The sequence below is a fragment of the Hemicordylus capensis genome, chromosome 13 (assembly GCF_027244095.1).
Source record: "Hemicordylus capensis ecotype Gifberg chromosome 13, rHemCap1.1.pri, whole genome shotgun sequence".
In the NCBI taxonomy this organism is placed as follows: Eukaryota; Metazoa; Chordata; class Lepidosauria; order Squamata; family Cordylidae; genus Hemicordylus; species Hemicordylus capensis.
Window position 1 is genome coordinate 948939 of NC_069669.1, and position 17074 is coordinate 966012.

Below are 17074 nucleotides of genomic sequence, written 5' to 3' on the forward strand. Positions count from 1 at the left end.
ATTATTTGGCCTAAACTGGCCACCAGTGGGACTGTGTCCAGTCACTTGTGCAGACTTCTGGCTCCTCACCCAGGGAAAAACTGGAAGGGCTTTGCCAGTCGAGTCCTCTCGTGCCACGCCACACTGGCACGCCTGGGACTCTGCCCCTTCCAGAGGGCTCCTCCCCAGCTGCATTGCTGACTGTGATTGCTGCCCCTCTGACTAGACAAGTGGACAGAGAAGCCGGCTTTCGGGACCTTGCTGGAGGAGCATCTCAAGCGCAGCGGCCGAGAAATCGCCCTCCCCATTGAGGCGTGTGTGATGATGCTTCTGGAGACCGGCATGAAGGAGGAGGTGGGTGCCCTTCCCTTGGCCATGGCTGCTCTCCCCCTCCCCTCTTGGGTTCTGCTGGTTGAGCGGTTGGGCTGTGCCAGAGGACTCTGGGGTGAAGACGTTCCATGTGCCCCGGCATGAAGGGCATCTGTGTGGCCCGTGGAGTTTCCTTCTCGGCTGTGTTTTGGGTGGGGGTTATTTCTGCTTCCGGTGGAACAGCAACAGGGGCTACTGCACTTAGGGTGCAGCGCGGCATAGCTGTGGCTACGGCAGGTATCCTGGGCACTGATCGGTTTTTCTTGTAAATGGCCCTATTGCTCACTCCGGCGGGGAGGGGAGGATGTGGATTTTGAAGCATCAGGGGCTGCCACAACAGGGACCAGGGCACTGAAGTGCCGTGGCGTTGCCTATCGAATAAATACAGCTTCCCTTGGGAGAACTCAGTGAGTGGGTTTTGCTCCCAGTGGGTTTGGCCATGCTCCCCATTGGCCTGGGGGCCTGGCCTCTCCTTGCCAGGTGTGCCACTTGGCTTGCTGGTGGGGCAAGCACCTTTCTGTGGCGCAGCTGCTTGTAGCGCAAGCCATGGTCTGGATTTGTGCCGGGTGGGTAACAGAGCTTGGGAGCAGGGGCTTGGTGGCTTCTCTGGCCCTCACAGCACTGATGCTGGGAGATGCTGCTAGGGTACAGAAGTAAGAAGTGGCCGGGTTTATTGCCACGTGCTATGCAGTAACAGCCAGCCATTCTGCAGGGAGCAAATTCACCTCCCTCCCATTCAGTCAGCTCTTGGGCATGAGCAGAATTCATCCCCTGAAGTTTGCTTGCTTTTTGCTTTTTTTAAATGAAGGGTGGTGGTGGAGTAGCTCCACGTCTGCCATGATTTTCCCAGAGGTGTGGGAATAACCAGTAGATTGTCAATCCCTTGGAAAAAGCCGCTGGGTGCAGTGCTGTGTCGTGTCTGTGGCAGCAGGGAGTGGCCCCTGGCAAAGCTCTGCAGTGCGTGAAAGGGCATGTGCCTAGATTGCAGAGGGAGAGCCCTGTTGTGCCCATTATCAGCAGATGGGTTGAGGAGGGGCCGGGGCTGCATCAGAGACATCACAGGGTTGGCATCTTTGAGACTCTAGAATGATGCTGACGGCATCTCGATCGAGGCACAGCCTTAGCGGGCTGGGCAGCATGGTCCCGAAACAGGAAGGGCCCACCATGAGTGGAATGTGTTTTCCTGCCATAATACAGGGCTTGTTCCGCATTGCCGCTGGAGCCTCCAAGCTGAAGAAGCTGAAAGCCGCCTTGGACTGTTCCAGCTCGCACCTGGATGAGTTTTATTCAGACCCCCATGCTGTGGCAGGTCAGTCCCCAAAGAGACCCACTTTGTCCTTCTGGGCTTCTCCAAGGGACAACTGCATCTTGGGGCAGAGAGTGCATTTGTCGCCCTCTGTCACATAATTGAATATATTATGGAGGGCAGGGAAGGGCATGGCCCAGCCAGGCAGTCAGTGCCTGGACCGGCATCGCATCTCTCTCCTCGCCTGGTGCTGCAATGAGCCAAAGATCCCAGAGCCCTTTACGATGTTCTTAGAAACACTGGCTTCCTCCTCCTTGAAAGAGAAGTGGTCTTTAAATGACCCCAGACATCTCTTGCTGGCTTTTGGAAGCTTGAAAGGCAAAACGGAAACACATTTCTGGAAACGTGTCGTTCTTCAACAAAGCCCTGCAGACTCCTGGTTATGCCCCTTTTCAGGGGACAAAAATGGAAATGTGCAAACCATAACACCAAAATTAAACCATATAATTTCAAGTTTGAAAGGATGAGGTTTTCAGTAATATTGTTTAGCTGTGCCTAAGAAGGTCAACACGAGACATTCTGGGTCACTTAGATGCTGATTCTAATTAAAGGAGTAGAACACCAGCATTTCTAAGAATGTTACAGACTGTTTCCTAGACCAGCTGCTCCAGATTAGATGGTTTTGTGCCTCGCTCCCTCTCTGTGCTGATTCAGTATTTAATTAGCACGATTAGTCTCTTACGTTCAGCTGATGTTTAAATGCAAATTGAAATCAGCGTATTTCATTGACTTGCTCCAGTTGGACTTGTGTGCTTACCATCTTGCACATGACAATCAGCTGGGGTCTGGGTTCATATAGGTGGCCACCCCATCTTTACATTGGGCGAGTGGCCAATGTGGTGGCAGAAATGGGTCCCCAGCCCCTCCTTGCCTCAGCTTGGGGGAGGGGGGGGCTTGCCCTTGACCACATTCTGGGCAGCCGCCACAGCTAGGCAAGGCACTCCTCTGGCCTTGTGAGACAGGCAAGAGTAGAGGACAGGCGTTGTGCACCATCGCTCCACACCTCCTGCATTGTTGCTGCCCTCTCTGCTTCAGGTGCCTTGAAGTCTTACCTGAGAGAGCTTCCAGAACCGCTGATGACCTATGCTCTGTACGAAGAATGGACACAGGTGGCAAAGTAAGAACAGCGTGAAGCTGGCTGTTGCGTCTAGGCCTGCTGGAGCAAAGGGGAGAGCTTCTCTTGCTGATGGGACTCCCCCTTCCATTTTTGCTGCTGCTCCGTTTTGTTTCATGTCTGCTCCGTTTTGTGCTTACAGGCCGAGTCTGTCTTCATATTTTCTCTACAGCGCTTGCTGTCTTTAGGAGCTTAACAAATATTAAATGTTCTGATGGTTCTGATGTCCTCCTTACCTGCCTTCCAGTTTGAGCTAGCAAATGTCTGCAGGGCTCACTGGGTGTTGCTATCTCATGATGAAGTGGTTTGCCGCGACCTGTGCTGTAAAGCAGCCACAGAGAGAGGAGCTAGCCTCATAACTGCAAGATGTGTGGAAAGAGACAAGGCCTTTTTCAGGCCCCAAAGGGGAATGAGTTACGCCAGTGTGGTGTAGTGATTAGAGTGTTGGACTAGGACTGGGGAGACCCGAGTTCAAATCCCCATTCAGCCATGAAACTCACTGGGTGACTCTGGGCCAGTTGCTTAACTGTCAGCATAACCTCCTACACAGGGTTGTTGTGAGGATAAACATAATCATATACACCACTCTGGGCTCTTCAGAAGAAGAAGCAGGATATAAATATAAATAAAATCAATCAATTTGCAGAGCTAAAGAGATCTTCTTCTCCTCTGCTTTCCCAGTATACAGGATCAAGATAAGAAACTGCAGGACCTGTGGAGGATTTGTCAGAAATTGCCAAAGAGTAACCTGGCCAACTTCAGGTAAGCGGAGAGTAGCTGTGATGTGTGTTGGTCCCATGTGGCATCCTCCCAGCTTAAAGAACAGTCGCCTGAAGAGCAGTCAGATTTCTCCTTCCTTGAGACGCTTCTTAGGGGAGAGTCCGTCGTCTTCTCTTAAACTGAAGCAAGAGACTGGTGTGAATGCTAGAACTCGGGTGTGGTTTATTTCTGTTTCATATCGTGAACTGTCTTGTTGAGGATTCTTTGTGTGTCCTGTTTAATACACCACTTTTGTATCTTTATAAGAGAAAAATACATAAAATAATTTCTTTAAAAGAAGAAAAAACTAGTCTGTGAGAGAAGACGGCAGCCCTACCATGGGGGGAGAGAGGCAGTTTACTTTTGGCATTCTTGAGGGTGGCAGTTGCGAGATGGACAGACCTGACTCTCTGGAGCACAGTCCAGTGGGAGGTTCTCCTGCAAAGCCACCTGGAAGTGAACAGGGGCCACTCACGTGCCCAGTAGTTCTTCCCAGTGGGTAGGGCCCTCTGTTAATGAGTGAGGTGGAAGTCCATCTTATGTATTCTGCCTCCAGCACTAAGACAGCGTGGGTTGGCTCTGAAGCAAGCTCTTCTGTGGCCAGTTTGCCCATGGTCTCCTTTGCACTCCTGGGAGGAGAGAGGCCCTCCAGGCTCCCATGTGCTGGGGGTTGGGGGGTCTAATGGGCCTCTTGCCTCTTAAGGGGCCTCAAGGCCACCCTCTTTTCCTTGCAGGTACTTAATCAAATTCCTTGCAAAGCTTGCACAGTACAGCGACGTCAACAAGATGACGCCCAGCAACATTGCCATCGTGCTGGGCCCAAACTTGTTGTGGGCAAAGAGTGAAGGGTAAGTGCTTGAGGCGGAGGTCTTGGACCCCAAAGCCATGCCAAGTGTTTCTTCTGATTTTAAGAGTCGTTAGAGAGAGGTGGCGACAGTCATACCCTTTCCATTGTAATGGCTTCCGTCATACTATCCATGCAGAAGGCTGGGTAGCCAGCTGTATTCGGCATCTCTGGTTGTGCGCTGGAAAAGACTATCATGCCGATCCATCACTGCTGAGGCAATCAACGCGGATGGTTCGGTCTTGGAGGTTCAGTCCCGTTGGTTCCGGGGTGGGACAGGTGGACTGCTGTGGGTAGCCAATGAGTGACATGGTCAGACGTTCAGGAAAGGCAGCGGGGGGGGGGGCAGGTTGCTTGTGAAGATTTGGCCCCCTCAACGCAGTGTCCCCCAATGTCTCACCAGGTCTCTCGCCGAAATGGCAGCAGCAACTTCAGTGCACGTGGTAGCAGTTGTCGAACCTATCATCCAGCATGCCAGTTGGTTCTTTCCCGAAGGTAACTTTTCTTCAGCACACAGTCCCAAGTGTTTCTCCTCCATGGGGGTTCGTTCGTTCATTCATTCATTCATTCATTGTACTGCCCAGAATGCAAGTTCTCTGGGCAGTTTACAACAAGACAACAAACAACCAATAAAAAGATTAAAACATTTCGACAATTAAAATTTAAAACATTAAAACACAATTTTAAAAAATCTAATTAAAAGCCTGGGTGAACAAATGCATCTTGACTGCCCTTTTAAAAGTTGTGAGAGATGGGGAGGCTCTTGTCTCATGTTAAGCAAGCTCCCTTCTTTGCCTGTGGATAGTTTGGCACATTACAGAAGCCCACATGGGGCAGTAGATGGAGAGTCCTGGAAACGGTTCCCACGCCCCACTCACTCCCACTGACCAGCCATTCCGCCTCCCCCACCCTGCACAGGCTTGCTACTGCTCTGGACTGCTGGGAGAAAGTAGAGGAGCAGTGCAGCAGATAATTTTTTTAAAACGTTATTAGAAGAAGATTTACAGTGCAAAACAAATGTAATCCAAACACAGACTGCAAAATATCATACAATAAATCCCAGTCCAGCTATCCATCCACATTGTAATATTGTCTGGGGTAAGAAGACAACCATAATTCTCCCAATTGGTGCAATGAATAAAATCTGACCATATAACTAACACAAAAAGAATTATTTGCAGTCTGATTTGCACGAGAATGAATAATATGAGATAACTTTTCTGATATTGCGATATACCAGTTGTCCATCGACAGGGTTTGAGTTTTCCAGTGCTTGGCTATAGCTAACCTGGCCGCAGTTGCCATAAACGCCACTAATTTTTTTGATGACACGTCTTGTTGACCCCAGAAAATATATTTACTAATGCCAGCTGGGGGCATAATCCTGTTTTCTGACTTGTGATTTTGCTCATCTCTGAGAATACCTTTGACCAAAAGTGCAAGACCCTGGCACAGGTCCACCAAAGATGAAAATAGGTTCCCATCAACCCACAACCTTCCCAGCAAAGATGGGAGCAGTTTTTATCAATGTGTGCTAACTTTACTGGGGTCAGGTACCATCAATGAAAAATGCTTAGAAGATAAATAACTTTTTTTTCCTCTTAACTCCAGAGGTGGATTTCAACGTGTCGGGAGCCTTTGTAGGGCAGCCTGTCATGAACTCAAATCACCTGCACACGGGGAATGACTATGACACGGGCACACTGGAGCGGAAACGGCCCGTGAGCATGGCTGTCATGGATGGAGATCTGCTGAAGAAGGAAGGGTATGGCCGCGGCTCTCTTTTCTCCGAGCCAGTTCAGTGTTCGCACAGGCCTTGTGGCGCCTCCCTGAGGTGGCTGCAGAGGTCATTGGCTCAGGATGTTGGTTCTGGATCAGCAACCCCTTACACAGACGAAAAAGTTCCCCTTCAGTCAGCTCCACTTCCCCTGTGTAGTAGGAAACAGCCGCTGTCTGTCTCTGTAGGAAAGAGAAGCAGGCCGAGGGCAATGGCTGGCCATTCTTGCTGGCAATTCTTGCCACGTTGGACTCGTTTCCACTTCTGACTGTGTGCTGTAGCAGATATCAATATCTGACGTCTCGTGAACGTTCCCGTTCCCGTGTCAGTGTTGCTAATCCCAGGGAAACTTTGCAATGTTGGTATCCGTTGATGTATGTCCCTGCCATCAGGCATATACTGGTGCATGCTGACCTTCTCATGTCGGTAACTCAACATTCACTGGTGTATCTCTGAGGGCTGCGACACCCTCACGATTCGTTTGGGTCTGGGATTGTCGACATTCATATGTTGAACTATGTATTTAACCAGTGCATAATCTGCTTTTCTCTACCATGAATGCCAAAGCAATTTGCAAATGTAAAATGTAAATATCAGTCATTAAAATACGAAAGAAACTTCAGCATGAAACCGTGGCAGCCTCCCGGAGAATGAGCCCTCTTAAAGTTAATACTGGACTCTGAATACGTGAGTCTTAGCACCCATCTAAATACCCAGCCGATCTCCCCAGAGAGTCCACATTTTTGACATTGCAAGCTGTAAGCCTTCGTTCTGTAACTCATTCAAACCAGAAGTCCAGACAAGAGGTGGCTCTCCTAGGACAGGTGATCAGGTCCACGCAGCCCCCTGGGCAGCCCCCTGGTGGAGGGTGAGTTTTTGGAAAGCATGCCCTGGACCATTGCAAACAAGCCCTGAGCGGTTCCTTTCCCCCTCATTACTGCAGCTTGAGGAGAATCCAAAGGTAGAGTACTGGTATTTCCACCGCGTTGCGTTCCTTGCATGATAAAAGCCAAGCTGTTAGGTTGCCCTCCTAGCTGCAGATGGCCGGGTTCTGCGTTCTTTGCTGCAGTGGCCTGTGAAGCTGGGGGTTCTTTGCCTGTAATATCCTGTCCTGTCTGAATGGTCAGAGGAAGGCTTCAGGCCCTCAGGAGGAGGAAGACTTCTGATTTGGTGGGACAGCACCTGGCAGGCAGAGGTTAGAGCTCTCCGTCCCCCACCGTGTGCTGCAGCTTCTGTCCTCCATGGCGCCCCTTGTAGTTTGTCTCATCACGTCAACCAGTCCACCTTCCCAACCATCCTTCCAGTCCCACGTGGTTCTGGGGCAGCTCCATGTGGCAAGATGCTGCTGCCCCAGATTGAACAGTGGCTTAGACCTGTGCTGCTTTCCCACCTGCCAGTGCTCCTCTCGCCTAACCAGCCTTCCCAGCTTCTTGCAGCGTGGAAGAGCGTCATCCTTGAAACGCAGGCTTCCTAGTTTCACCTTGCTTTACTACGGTGTGGCTAGATTAAAGTTTGTTTGTAGGTGGTGTGAAAATGGTGGGGGTGGGGGAGGGGCCAGAGTTCACTCCCTACTTACAGTTAAGGTAATGAATGGCCTTTTCATTGTTTATGCTTTGTTGGTTATCAGGGCGCTCTGTGTGTGTTCTGCTAAACAAAACCCCCACCAAATTTCCCACTAAGAAAAGGAGGATTCTGCAAGTGGCAGATAAAGCAGATTTGCATATTCATGTTCATTTTGCATCATCCTGCTTTTGCAAAACATGGGGAAGGAAATGGAATTCCACCCCTGGGAGTCTTCTTTGGCTACTCCAGACTGGCTCCTGGGGTTTTGCCAACGTCCTCTGTCTAGAGTCTCCATTCCCTCCTCAAAGGGCAAAATGGAGCCTGGTTTTGAAATTCTTGGGAAGCTGAATTCAATGCCCAGGACCTTTTTCTGGGCTTGCAGAACACACACTCAGCCCTGCAACTGATGCATAGAGATCCAAATGCAATATCCCATGGCTTAATCAAAGATGGCGGCTATTTGGATGTGCCAAGCTTTAGGCTTCGCACTGAGGCTGGAGCCTTTGGGGCTACTAAGGAGGAAAAGACCAGCATTTTTTAATGGCAAGATGGAGTATAAATTTATAAAATAATAAAATACCCAGTGTGCCAAGAAAGGAAATTGTACCCACATTTTTGGCCTGGATGTATATTCTGCTCCATTGTTGCATCTGACTACATATGCAGACAAAATCAAAGTCTGTCTTGCTGTTCGTCCATCACCTCCCCACTCAGCTGTGGAATTGAGCCAAGGTGTGTTGCATACCTTTAACTCTGGCACAGTGTCTTGCGGACCGAACCTGAGAGTTGTCCCTTGTTGCTTCTTTGCATGCCAAGCAACAGGGACCACCCTCTTGTCTGGCCTTGTAGTTCTCCTGCTCTTTTTGGTGTTCCTGTGTAGCCCGTCTGCATGGTGTGTTTACTCTCTCTCTCCTCTGTAGCTTTGGTGTCAAGGTTATGGACTTCCAAGCGAACCCTCGGAGAGGTGGCACTATAACCCGAAAGCACACGGCCCCTGCTTTCCAGCCCCCACTGCCGCCCACAGAGGCTGGCCCGCTGGCTCCAGCCGTGGCAGAGCAGCACCCACAGGGCACAGGGGCTGAACCCGGCCTCTTGGGTGCTGCCTCTGGGGTCCCTGGCCCAGCGGAGCCACCCCAGAGTCAAGGCGTGGAGGACAGCAGGTAAGATGGGGGAGAGGTCCGCCAGCAGCCAGGCCCACGCACAGTGCTCTGAAGGGGACAGCATCTGGCCAGACACAGCTCATGGAGACTGCTGCCTCTGAGCTCCGTGTACTCCCTAATGAAAAGAGACAAGTGCATGCCCTCCGTTCTCTGCCCTTATTGTCCTGACATTGTGATATCTCTTCAGCTCTACTCCAGTTGAATTCTGCAAGGAAATCTAGGTTTCACAACGTTGAGGTCAGAATCAATGTATGCAGTATTCAACATTAACTGCTCCCAATTTTAAACATATAAATGTTTGTATTTTTAAAGAACACCACACAACTGAGCAGCTTTGTTTTTAAAAAGTGAAATTCTGCAGTTTGTTGTTTCTAACATTCTGCAAAAGTACAGAAATCCAACTCCTCTGGGTTTCGACATCTGTTGCCTTGCGCTGGAAGCTGCATCAAGGCATGCAGAACCTTGGAATCTGTTAGAGGCAGGTTCTGTGAGCGTCACTGATAACTAACCTTCAAAAGGAATTAATTTTTGAGACTGCTCCACAGTGCCGCAAGGCTGAAATGGCTGAACAGCCACCTCATTTGACCTTCTGCTCAAAGGCAGGTCAATCTCCTCCCGCCCCCTATCGCTACACTCCTGCATGCTGAGAGCAGGAGTGCTCTTCATACTCTCCTCCCAAGCCGACAGCGGCTCCAGTTGTGGCCAGCGGCAGGACTGCCCCCCACCCCCGCCAAACACACACACACTTGGAAAAGCAAATGTATTGTTCCTTCCAGCCCCGTAATTAGAATCCCTCAGCTCTGGTTTTGTTTGTGCATAAGCAATGTAGGCTGTGTCTGACCCCCCCCCCCCCCGCCCCGCCCCATGTACTGAAGTCTTTCCCTCGCTCTACCTCGCCCCTCTTTCCGAGGGAAAGGGAGGCCAGGCCCGGCTGTCTGCTCCTCTTTTGAGAGGAGTTTGTCCTTGTGCTCCTCTGTCTGTCTGTGATTCTGTGCTCTCACATGTGCAAGTAGTACTGGAGGACAAACATAGCGGTTTCCCTGTGTGTCTACATGATCTCCGTACATGCCTGTGTGAATGTGAAGCTGGGGAGGCCGCTGGAGCCAGCAACTCAGAAGTCTGTCTGTCCCTTGCGAGCGGTGGAGCCACCGCCAGCCCTGTGGTCTGGGTGTAGGGGAGGAAGAGGGTTGCTCCTGTGACCAGCTCATCCCCCCCAGCTCTGCCTTTCGAAAGGATCGGGGGGTGGCGAGAGAGAGCACCGGCTCCCCGGCATGGCTTGCAAGCAGTGAAGAGGGCAACCGAGCTTCCCCTTCTGGGTTTCCCAGGGGCCATGGCTCAGTGGCAGAGCACACGCTTGGCCAGAGCTGGGCTCGGCAGTCCTGGTGTGTGACCCCCGTCAGGTCTGTCAGGAGAGGAGCTTGCTTCTCTCCCAGCAACACTGCGCCTGCGACTCGTCTCTGGTAGATTTCCAGGACTAACCTTGCTGCCTTTTCCTTGCCATGTTGGTGGTGGTCCTTTCTCAGCTGGAATGAAGGATGGCTTAGAGTTTGTCCCCTGGGTGCTCGCAGCACACCAGAGACCCTTTTCTGGGCTCAGCTGGGGGCAAGGAGCTCTGTAAAGGTGGCACTAACGCCAATGAGCCATCATATTCCGAATGAGCCGCTGCTATTTGGAAACCTCGAGAGGGGAAGAGCTCGTACCTCCAAAGAGCAGCCTTTGATCCAGTCTCCCTTTCTCTTTCCAGCACTTCAAAGCCGAAGGACCTCACACCCTCGACGACTCCTCCACCCACAAGAAACGGGAGTCATGGCAGCACGGCTCAGGGCTACCCCCCAGCTGCCAGTAGCGCCAACCAGCTCTCGGTTGGGCAGTCGCAGGCGGCGGCGGCAGCAGCTGCTGGGCCCAGTCCACACGCGCTCAGGCGAGGTGGGTTGGAGAAGTCCCTGTTTCTAGGAAACTCTAGGACAGAATGTCTCTGGAGACGAAAGCAGGAGTTCCTTGGGAAGTCGGTGGGGATGCAGCAGCAGCAGGAGCAGCATCCCAGGGTGGGGGAGAGGAGTCCATCGTGGACCTCCGGAAGAGAGCCGAGCTGTGTGGCCTTCTGGCTTGGCAGCACACCGATGTTTGGGCTGAGGGTGGCCGTTCCGGCCCCCAGCGGCTTGGAGCCAGGAGAGTCCAAGGACCGTCTCCTTCCAAAGAGTTGAGACTAGCTGGTCTCCTCGATTCCCGCGGTGCTCAGCCACAACCCACTGGGTCTGGATCCTGGCCAGTCTCCCTCGGGCTGCAGCCAGCACCCTGGGAGCATTCGGGGGAAGGCCTCGGCCGCTCATGGGGAGATGCTAAGTAGCCAGCAGAGGGAGGAGGGTGGGGGGCCTCTTTGGGCCGTGCCTGGTGACTGACGCTGTTCCTGGCCTGTCTTGCAGCCGTGAAGAAGCCTGCGCCGGCCCCTCCCAAGCCAGCCAACCCGCCCCCTGGCCAGCCAGGGAACCCCAGTGCTGCCCCGGCCCCGCAGCCCCCCTCTGTGTCCCCGAAGCCACCCACCAGAAGCCCTTCTCCCCCCAGCCACGGCGGCACACAGCTCCCTGCAGCAGCAGCAGCAGCTGCCCCCCAGGTCTCCACACCGCGGCGCTACTCCAGCAGCCTGCCCCACCTCCAGGCTCCCAGCCACCCACCCCCGCAGCCCCCCACACAGACAGCGGCTACGCCTCCTCTGCAGCCAAAGGCCAGCAGTCCTGGGTCGTCCCCAGCCGCAGCATCTGGCGCCGAGCCCGGCCCTGAGCAGCCCTCGCCTCCCCCTCCTCGAACGCCCACGCCCCCCGACACGCCTCCCCTGGGGAAGCACAGTGCCACCTCCCCAGCCCCTCAGCCCCCTGCCCAGGAAGCCCCGCCAGCTCAGTCTCCGCCTCAGACGGGCACGTTGCCGAGACCCAGGCCGGTCCCCAAGCCAAGGAACCGGCCCTCCGTCCCCCCACCGCCTCACCCACCTGGAGATGCTTCAGCTCCTGGCCTCCCTCCAACTGCGTCCCGCATAGTAACCGGTGAGTGTCTTTTCTGGACGGACTCTTTGTGAAAGTGGCTGGAGTGGGGAGGAGTGCCGAGAGCCCGGGACGGGGTCACGGAAGAGCGCACGTGAGGAGAAGGGTCCCGTGTTAAAGGTCTTTCCCAGAAAAAGAACCGCTCCAAACCATGCTAGGAGAAATCCTTATTCACCCATGTGGGAATTCATTGTAGTCGCCAGAGGGGCCCACAAAGGGAGAAACCCAAACTCTTAGATTTTTTTTTTGGTGAGTCAGCCCTTAGATGCCTTTTTAAATTGACAAGATTATGGCTCCACACAAAGCCATACATGTCTTGGAACTGCAAGTCTCCATGTAAAAGATCTAAGTTTCTAGTCCTCATGATTAGATAGATACTTAAAACACAATGGCAAAAAATGTTTAAAGGACTGGATCTATAGAAGCAAGCAAAGCTCATTGTTGGGGTGTTTTTAACTGCCAGCAGAATTCAGTTTCAAAATAAATCGGCAAATTTCAACAGCTGACTTCTCATATTTAAAGGTATCTGACTTCTGTAAACTGCTAATTAGCAAATCTTTAACTGCTAGAAACCTGCAGCCGATTGTTTTTTCACACGCCTTTTACTTTTCTCCTTCCCTCCCTGTCAACCCACATCCCGCACTTCCTTGTTCCTGGGCCCGATATGACTTTCCCACCAGCCAGACTGATTTTCCTTCATGCCATCTGCACTGGCAAGCAGCATTTCATGACTTTACTTTCTTCCCATAATTTAGAATGTTTGTGAACATTCTGTGACACCCCAGCAGCTCACCGGATGGCAAAGCTAATTGCTACCCTGTTACGTGAGACTCTTATTCTAGTATTTCAGGCGTGAAGAGTTCCTCAGAGGATGAATGGCCATTTCAGCCCTGAGAGTGTAATTCCATAGCTGTCAGGAAATCTGGAATGGGCAGGAAGTTCTCTCTCGGCTTCACTGCACTAGATTGCAGTTGGAGTCATCTTCCAGGCCTGTAGAGAAGGTTGCCCGCAGCTCTTTGGTAGCTAACAAAGCAGCGTCCCTGTTGATGCAGTTATACAGGTGGCCCTCATTACCTGCGGTCCTGACACCTGTGGTTTTGTGTATCCACAGTCGGGCCATGTGCACCCGGCCTGATTATCCATGGGTTTTTAAAGGGTTAAAATTCAGCTATGTTCCTAGATGAACTATTTTGTTGAAAGTTGCCATTTTGCGGCTCTTTCAGGGCAGGGGATTTCTCCATGATTTTTTGGTGGGAAATGCCAAAATTGAGGGTTCTGGAGGGCATTGCTGCACAGCTGGAGACCCACAGGGCACAGTATGGCCCTTTATTTCTATTATTTTCTTCTGGTTTTTGCCATGTTCTAGCCTCCAGAAAGCTAAGCCCCCATTGCCTCATTTTCAAAGGTTGTAGCTGAGAACAGAATCCCTGTGGATAACGAGGGTCACTTGTACCGGCAGTTCTACCAGTTGGGTCCCCAGTTGCTGTTGGACTACAACATCCATCATTCCCAGCCACAAGGACAGCCCTGCTGGATCAGGCCCAAGGCCCATCTAGTCCAAAGCCCACAAACAGGAGAGTAAGCCATGCCCTCTCTCCTCTTGCCTCTGAACCTGGAGGCAGCCTCGTAGCCATGGCTAGACCTGACCTCCGTGTGGTGTGGTCCAGCGGCTTCTGGGGGCCCAAGTGTGAGAACCCCCTAGAGAGGAGTTGCGCCAGTGTTCCCAGTCTGACTGCTGTGCTGATTCTTATTCTTGGTTGGGTGCTTCTTAATTGTGCTTCATCTTGGCCTCCTTGGGGTAACACTCGTCTTCTTGCTGGCTAGAGCAACGCATGGCCAGCTTCTAATGGAGCAAAACTCTAACCTGTCGGCCGCATCCCCGTCCCGAACCTTACTGGGCGCTGGAATAAGATGTTCTTTGGCCGCACAGATAACCCCTTGAATCCCCTCCAGGTTGTAACGCCACTTGCAAATAACGAATTCTAATTGAGAATTTTATTAAACAATCTAGATGTTTGACCTGCATTATTCAGTAGGAACTGAGATTGGAAATGGTAAGAGGAAATGAGGCCTTCCGATTGGCCAGACGTGTTGCAAATGCATAATCATGGATGCAGCTTTGTCCCTTACTAACCAGTCACCCTAACATGGCTTGCTTGCACCTGAACTAATCCTGCATGTCAAAAGAGTGATGTTTTCTTTCCTTTAACACATGCACTGGACAGATTCCAGGATCCATCCGTATTTACCCTCTCCTGCCATCAGTGGAGGAGTTGCTCCATCCATTCAGGGCTATGGAATGATTGTCTGTTAAACTCTTTGGAGCGTTGGGAGACCCACCTGTCCCTTTCCCCATCCCTCATTGGGGTGGAGCGTTTCTGGTGGGATACCTCCCTCTCTGCTGGGGATGTAGGCATGAGGTCCTCAACGAAAACGTGAAGAAGGGCATTGGTTGAAAGGCCCGAGGATACAGGGGGGAATCAGGCTGGAAAGAGGCCATTTGTACCAACGGGGGACGTCCTTGAGCTGTTTGTATTCAACGGTTGGGGGTGATGGGAGGGGTGGTCCAATAACGGCTGGAGAGCTTCAGGCTGCTCCCCGTCCCTCCAGTCTTTGGAAAGCCTCCAAAGCCCCGCAAAGGTGGGGTCTCTCTCTGCATGTCCATATTTTGTGGCTCATCCCCACTTGGCGTTGGTGTCTGCTGAAGCCACAAGAAGCTGTGCGGCAATCCTGCCCTGCCCTTGCAGACCTCACACAGAGGCGAACGGGCATCCCTGCCTGGTCACACAGCGGATGATGGGGTCTTGCAGATTCCCCCGTGCAGGCCAGTGTGCCGCCCTCTGCGCTGCTCACGGCGCCATCTCCCGTGTGCCCCCGGGCCTTGTCTGGCATTGGAAGGGTCCTTGTGAAGACAAGTGCTGCTCGTGTGCTTCAGGCTCTTCACGGGGATGGGGAGGGGGCTGTTCTTGCTGATGTCCAACTGTCTGTGCCGCACAGGATGGGAGGCTGCCTTCTCATCCATGTCTGCTTCTCTGTTTGGAGCGGGAGGGCAATTGTGTGGAGCCAGTGATCAGCCAACCCTGAACAGGGATTAGCACTTCCCGCTTCCCGAATCGCTGCCTACAGAACCAGTGGCCCACTTGGTGACCCCACCCCTGCTTCCATGAAGGGGGAAGCGGAGGGGGCTGGCTAAGAAGGGGACAGGGGGCAACAGCTTGGAGCAATGATTCTTCCCCCCTGCCATAAGTATTGCATAAGTAACAGTTGACGGGACACTGAATTCTGAAACTTCAGGGATTTCCCATTGGATGCTAGACAGAGCATCTTGAAGTCCAAACTCCCTTTCCGTGGTTTGCCTTCCATTGTTGCAAGCCCAGGACGGTTGCACTCTGACCACTGGCATGGGGCCCCAACCCATCCTCCTGAGAATGTCAGCGGCCACAAAGGACAAAGCTTCTAGCCCTCACATAGATGAGCTTGAAATATCTGGTGTGACTTAAGATAGGGGTGGATACAGCCAGACTGCCCCCTGGAACCACCAGACCTCTAGCTCCTCCCCTTCCTCCATGGCCAGAAGGGGAAATTGTGCAAGATATTTGCATGATCTCCTTGTATCACAGAATCTGGCCTTCTTCTTGGCCCAGTCATGGGGCGGAAGGGTTTAGCACGCACACACAGACCTGCCTCCAAGCTTCCCAGAGCCTCCATCTAGTTGCTCCCCTCTTGGTCTACAGGCCGATGTTCTTTTGACACGCGCCTGTGTCTTTTTTCATGTGTCTTTTGCCCAGACTCAAATGCCAGTGTTCAAGAGCCACCGCGGGGCCTCCCTGCTGCAGAGCTTCCTCCAACAGAGTCAGCCCTTGTACCAAGCCAGAGTTCACACAATCACCTCGTGCTCGACATCGATCACGACTCCGAAAGCACTGCTTTGTAATGGAAAGAAAAACCACTCCGCGACGCAGCCTCCTTCTGTCCCAGTGGGAACCCAGCCTGACAAGATGCGACAGTGAGAAGCTTCTTCTTCTTCCTCCTCTTCTTCTTCTTTGCTTTCTTTCAAGAAATGGCAGGAACTGTCAGGCAGCCTCCACTTGTGCCTCCAGAGAAAAACCCTGCCCCATTTCCGAAGAAGTTTAATGACCTGTGTCTTGATGAAGGTGCCTAAGCTGTGGGTGGGATAATCCGGCCTGCCGAGCCTTGTATAGGGAGCTTAATTTGCTGCTGCTAACAGAGATGATGTTCGCCAACAAATTCCAGAAGAGAATCCAAAGCAAGGCATGCAGAATGGGGAGGAGCCTCCTGACGCAGGCCTCTTGGCTCTTACCAAGGAGATGGCGCGCAAGAGACACTCCCGCTCTGACATGCTGCAGACTTTTTGTTTAAAAGTATGAACCAAAAAACTGCCACTTGTGCTGGGTGTGGCTGCTGGTTATCGGTCACTCTTCCAAGCTGTGGATGTATCCTTGTGCCTTGATGGACTGTCATGCTGTAGAAGGAAATGTACTGTCTCTTTAACCATTTCAGTGCTACTGTTTTAAGTATTGGTTGTTATTTACCCTTTATTTGTCATAGTTATTTGTATTAACCATCCTGCTTTGGTTCCTGTAACAACCATGGGCAGCTGCTATCAAGCTGGAACGGTTGGAAAGCGTGTATTGCTTTCAGTTGTTATAAATGGGGTGAATTTTGAGAACATCTGTTTGGATTCATCTGCTGAGTAAAATTATTCTCTCACTTTCACTGCTGCCAGGCAGATTTATTCAACTAGAACAGCTGTCCCTTCAGTATCGCAAAAGGACATGGTTAGATGCTCCTGCCTTCTGGGCAGCCCAGTGCAGGCACTTTCCGTGGACGTTGAGAGGCTGGAGCAGGTTATCTGCTTGGGTCTCTGTGCTGTGGTTGAACTCCGTTTAAAAAACAAAACAAAATGCTCTTCATATCAGGGCCTGTTCACACCAACAGTTGCTTACAGGGTTTCTTAAAAGTGCTTCACCTGCTGTAGGTATTGCTTCTTGGGGAGGAATTGCAATGAACTTTGGCTGGTCACGTGTCCTTCCGCCTCTGCTCTTCGTGTGGCTGTTGCCCAAGGAGGCCCCACGTCACTGTTATGCCGAAGAGAGAACTCCTTTGCTCAAAAGTGAAGAACTCTGTTACAGTTCCATAGAGCTCCA

General features: G+C 52.0%; 1 protein-coding gene across 4 annotated transcripts in view; it reads left to right on the top strand.

Moving 5' to 3' along the window:
• Window positions 1–16643, top strand: part of ARHGAP17 (Rho GTPase activating protein 17) — a 54416-nt gene extending 37773 nt beyond the window's left edge. For 2 of the 4 annotated variants that reach the window (XM_053275674.1, XM_053275676.1), the window contains exons 10-20: window positions 206–333; window positions 1546–1657; window positions 2690–2771; window positions 3450–3530; window positions 4262–4375; window positions 4775–4866; window positions 5983–6136; window positions 8632–8871; window positions 10616–10797; window positions 11295–11909; window positions 15695–16643. In XM_053275674.1, coding sequence (XP_053131649.1) covers window positions 206–333; window positions 1546–1657; window positions 2690–2771; window positions 3450–3530; window positions 4262–4375; window positions 4775–4866; window positions 5983–6136; window positions 8632–8871; window positions 10616–10797; window positions 11295–11909; window positions 15695–15840 — 1946 coding nt within the window. In that variant the 3' untranslated portion in view covers window positions 15841–16643. Of the gene's footprint in view, window positions 1–205; window positions 334–1545; window positions 1658–2689; window positions 2772–3449; window positions 3531–4261; window positions 4376–4774; window positions 4867–5982; window positions 6137–8631; window positions 8872–10615; window positions 10798–11294; window positions 11910–13917; window positions 13961–15694 lie in introns of all 4 variants that reach the window. The other 2 variants (XM_053275675.1, XM_053275677.1) reach the window with 2 other exon arrangements.
• Window positions 16644–17074: the final 431 nt, after the last annotated feature.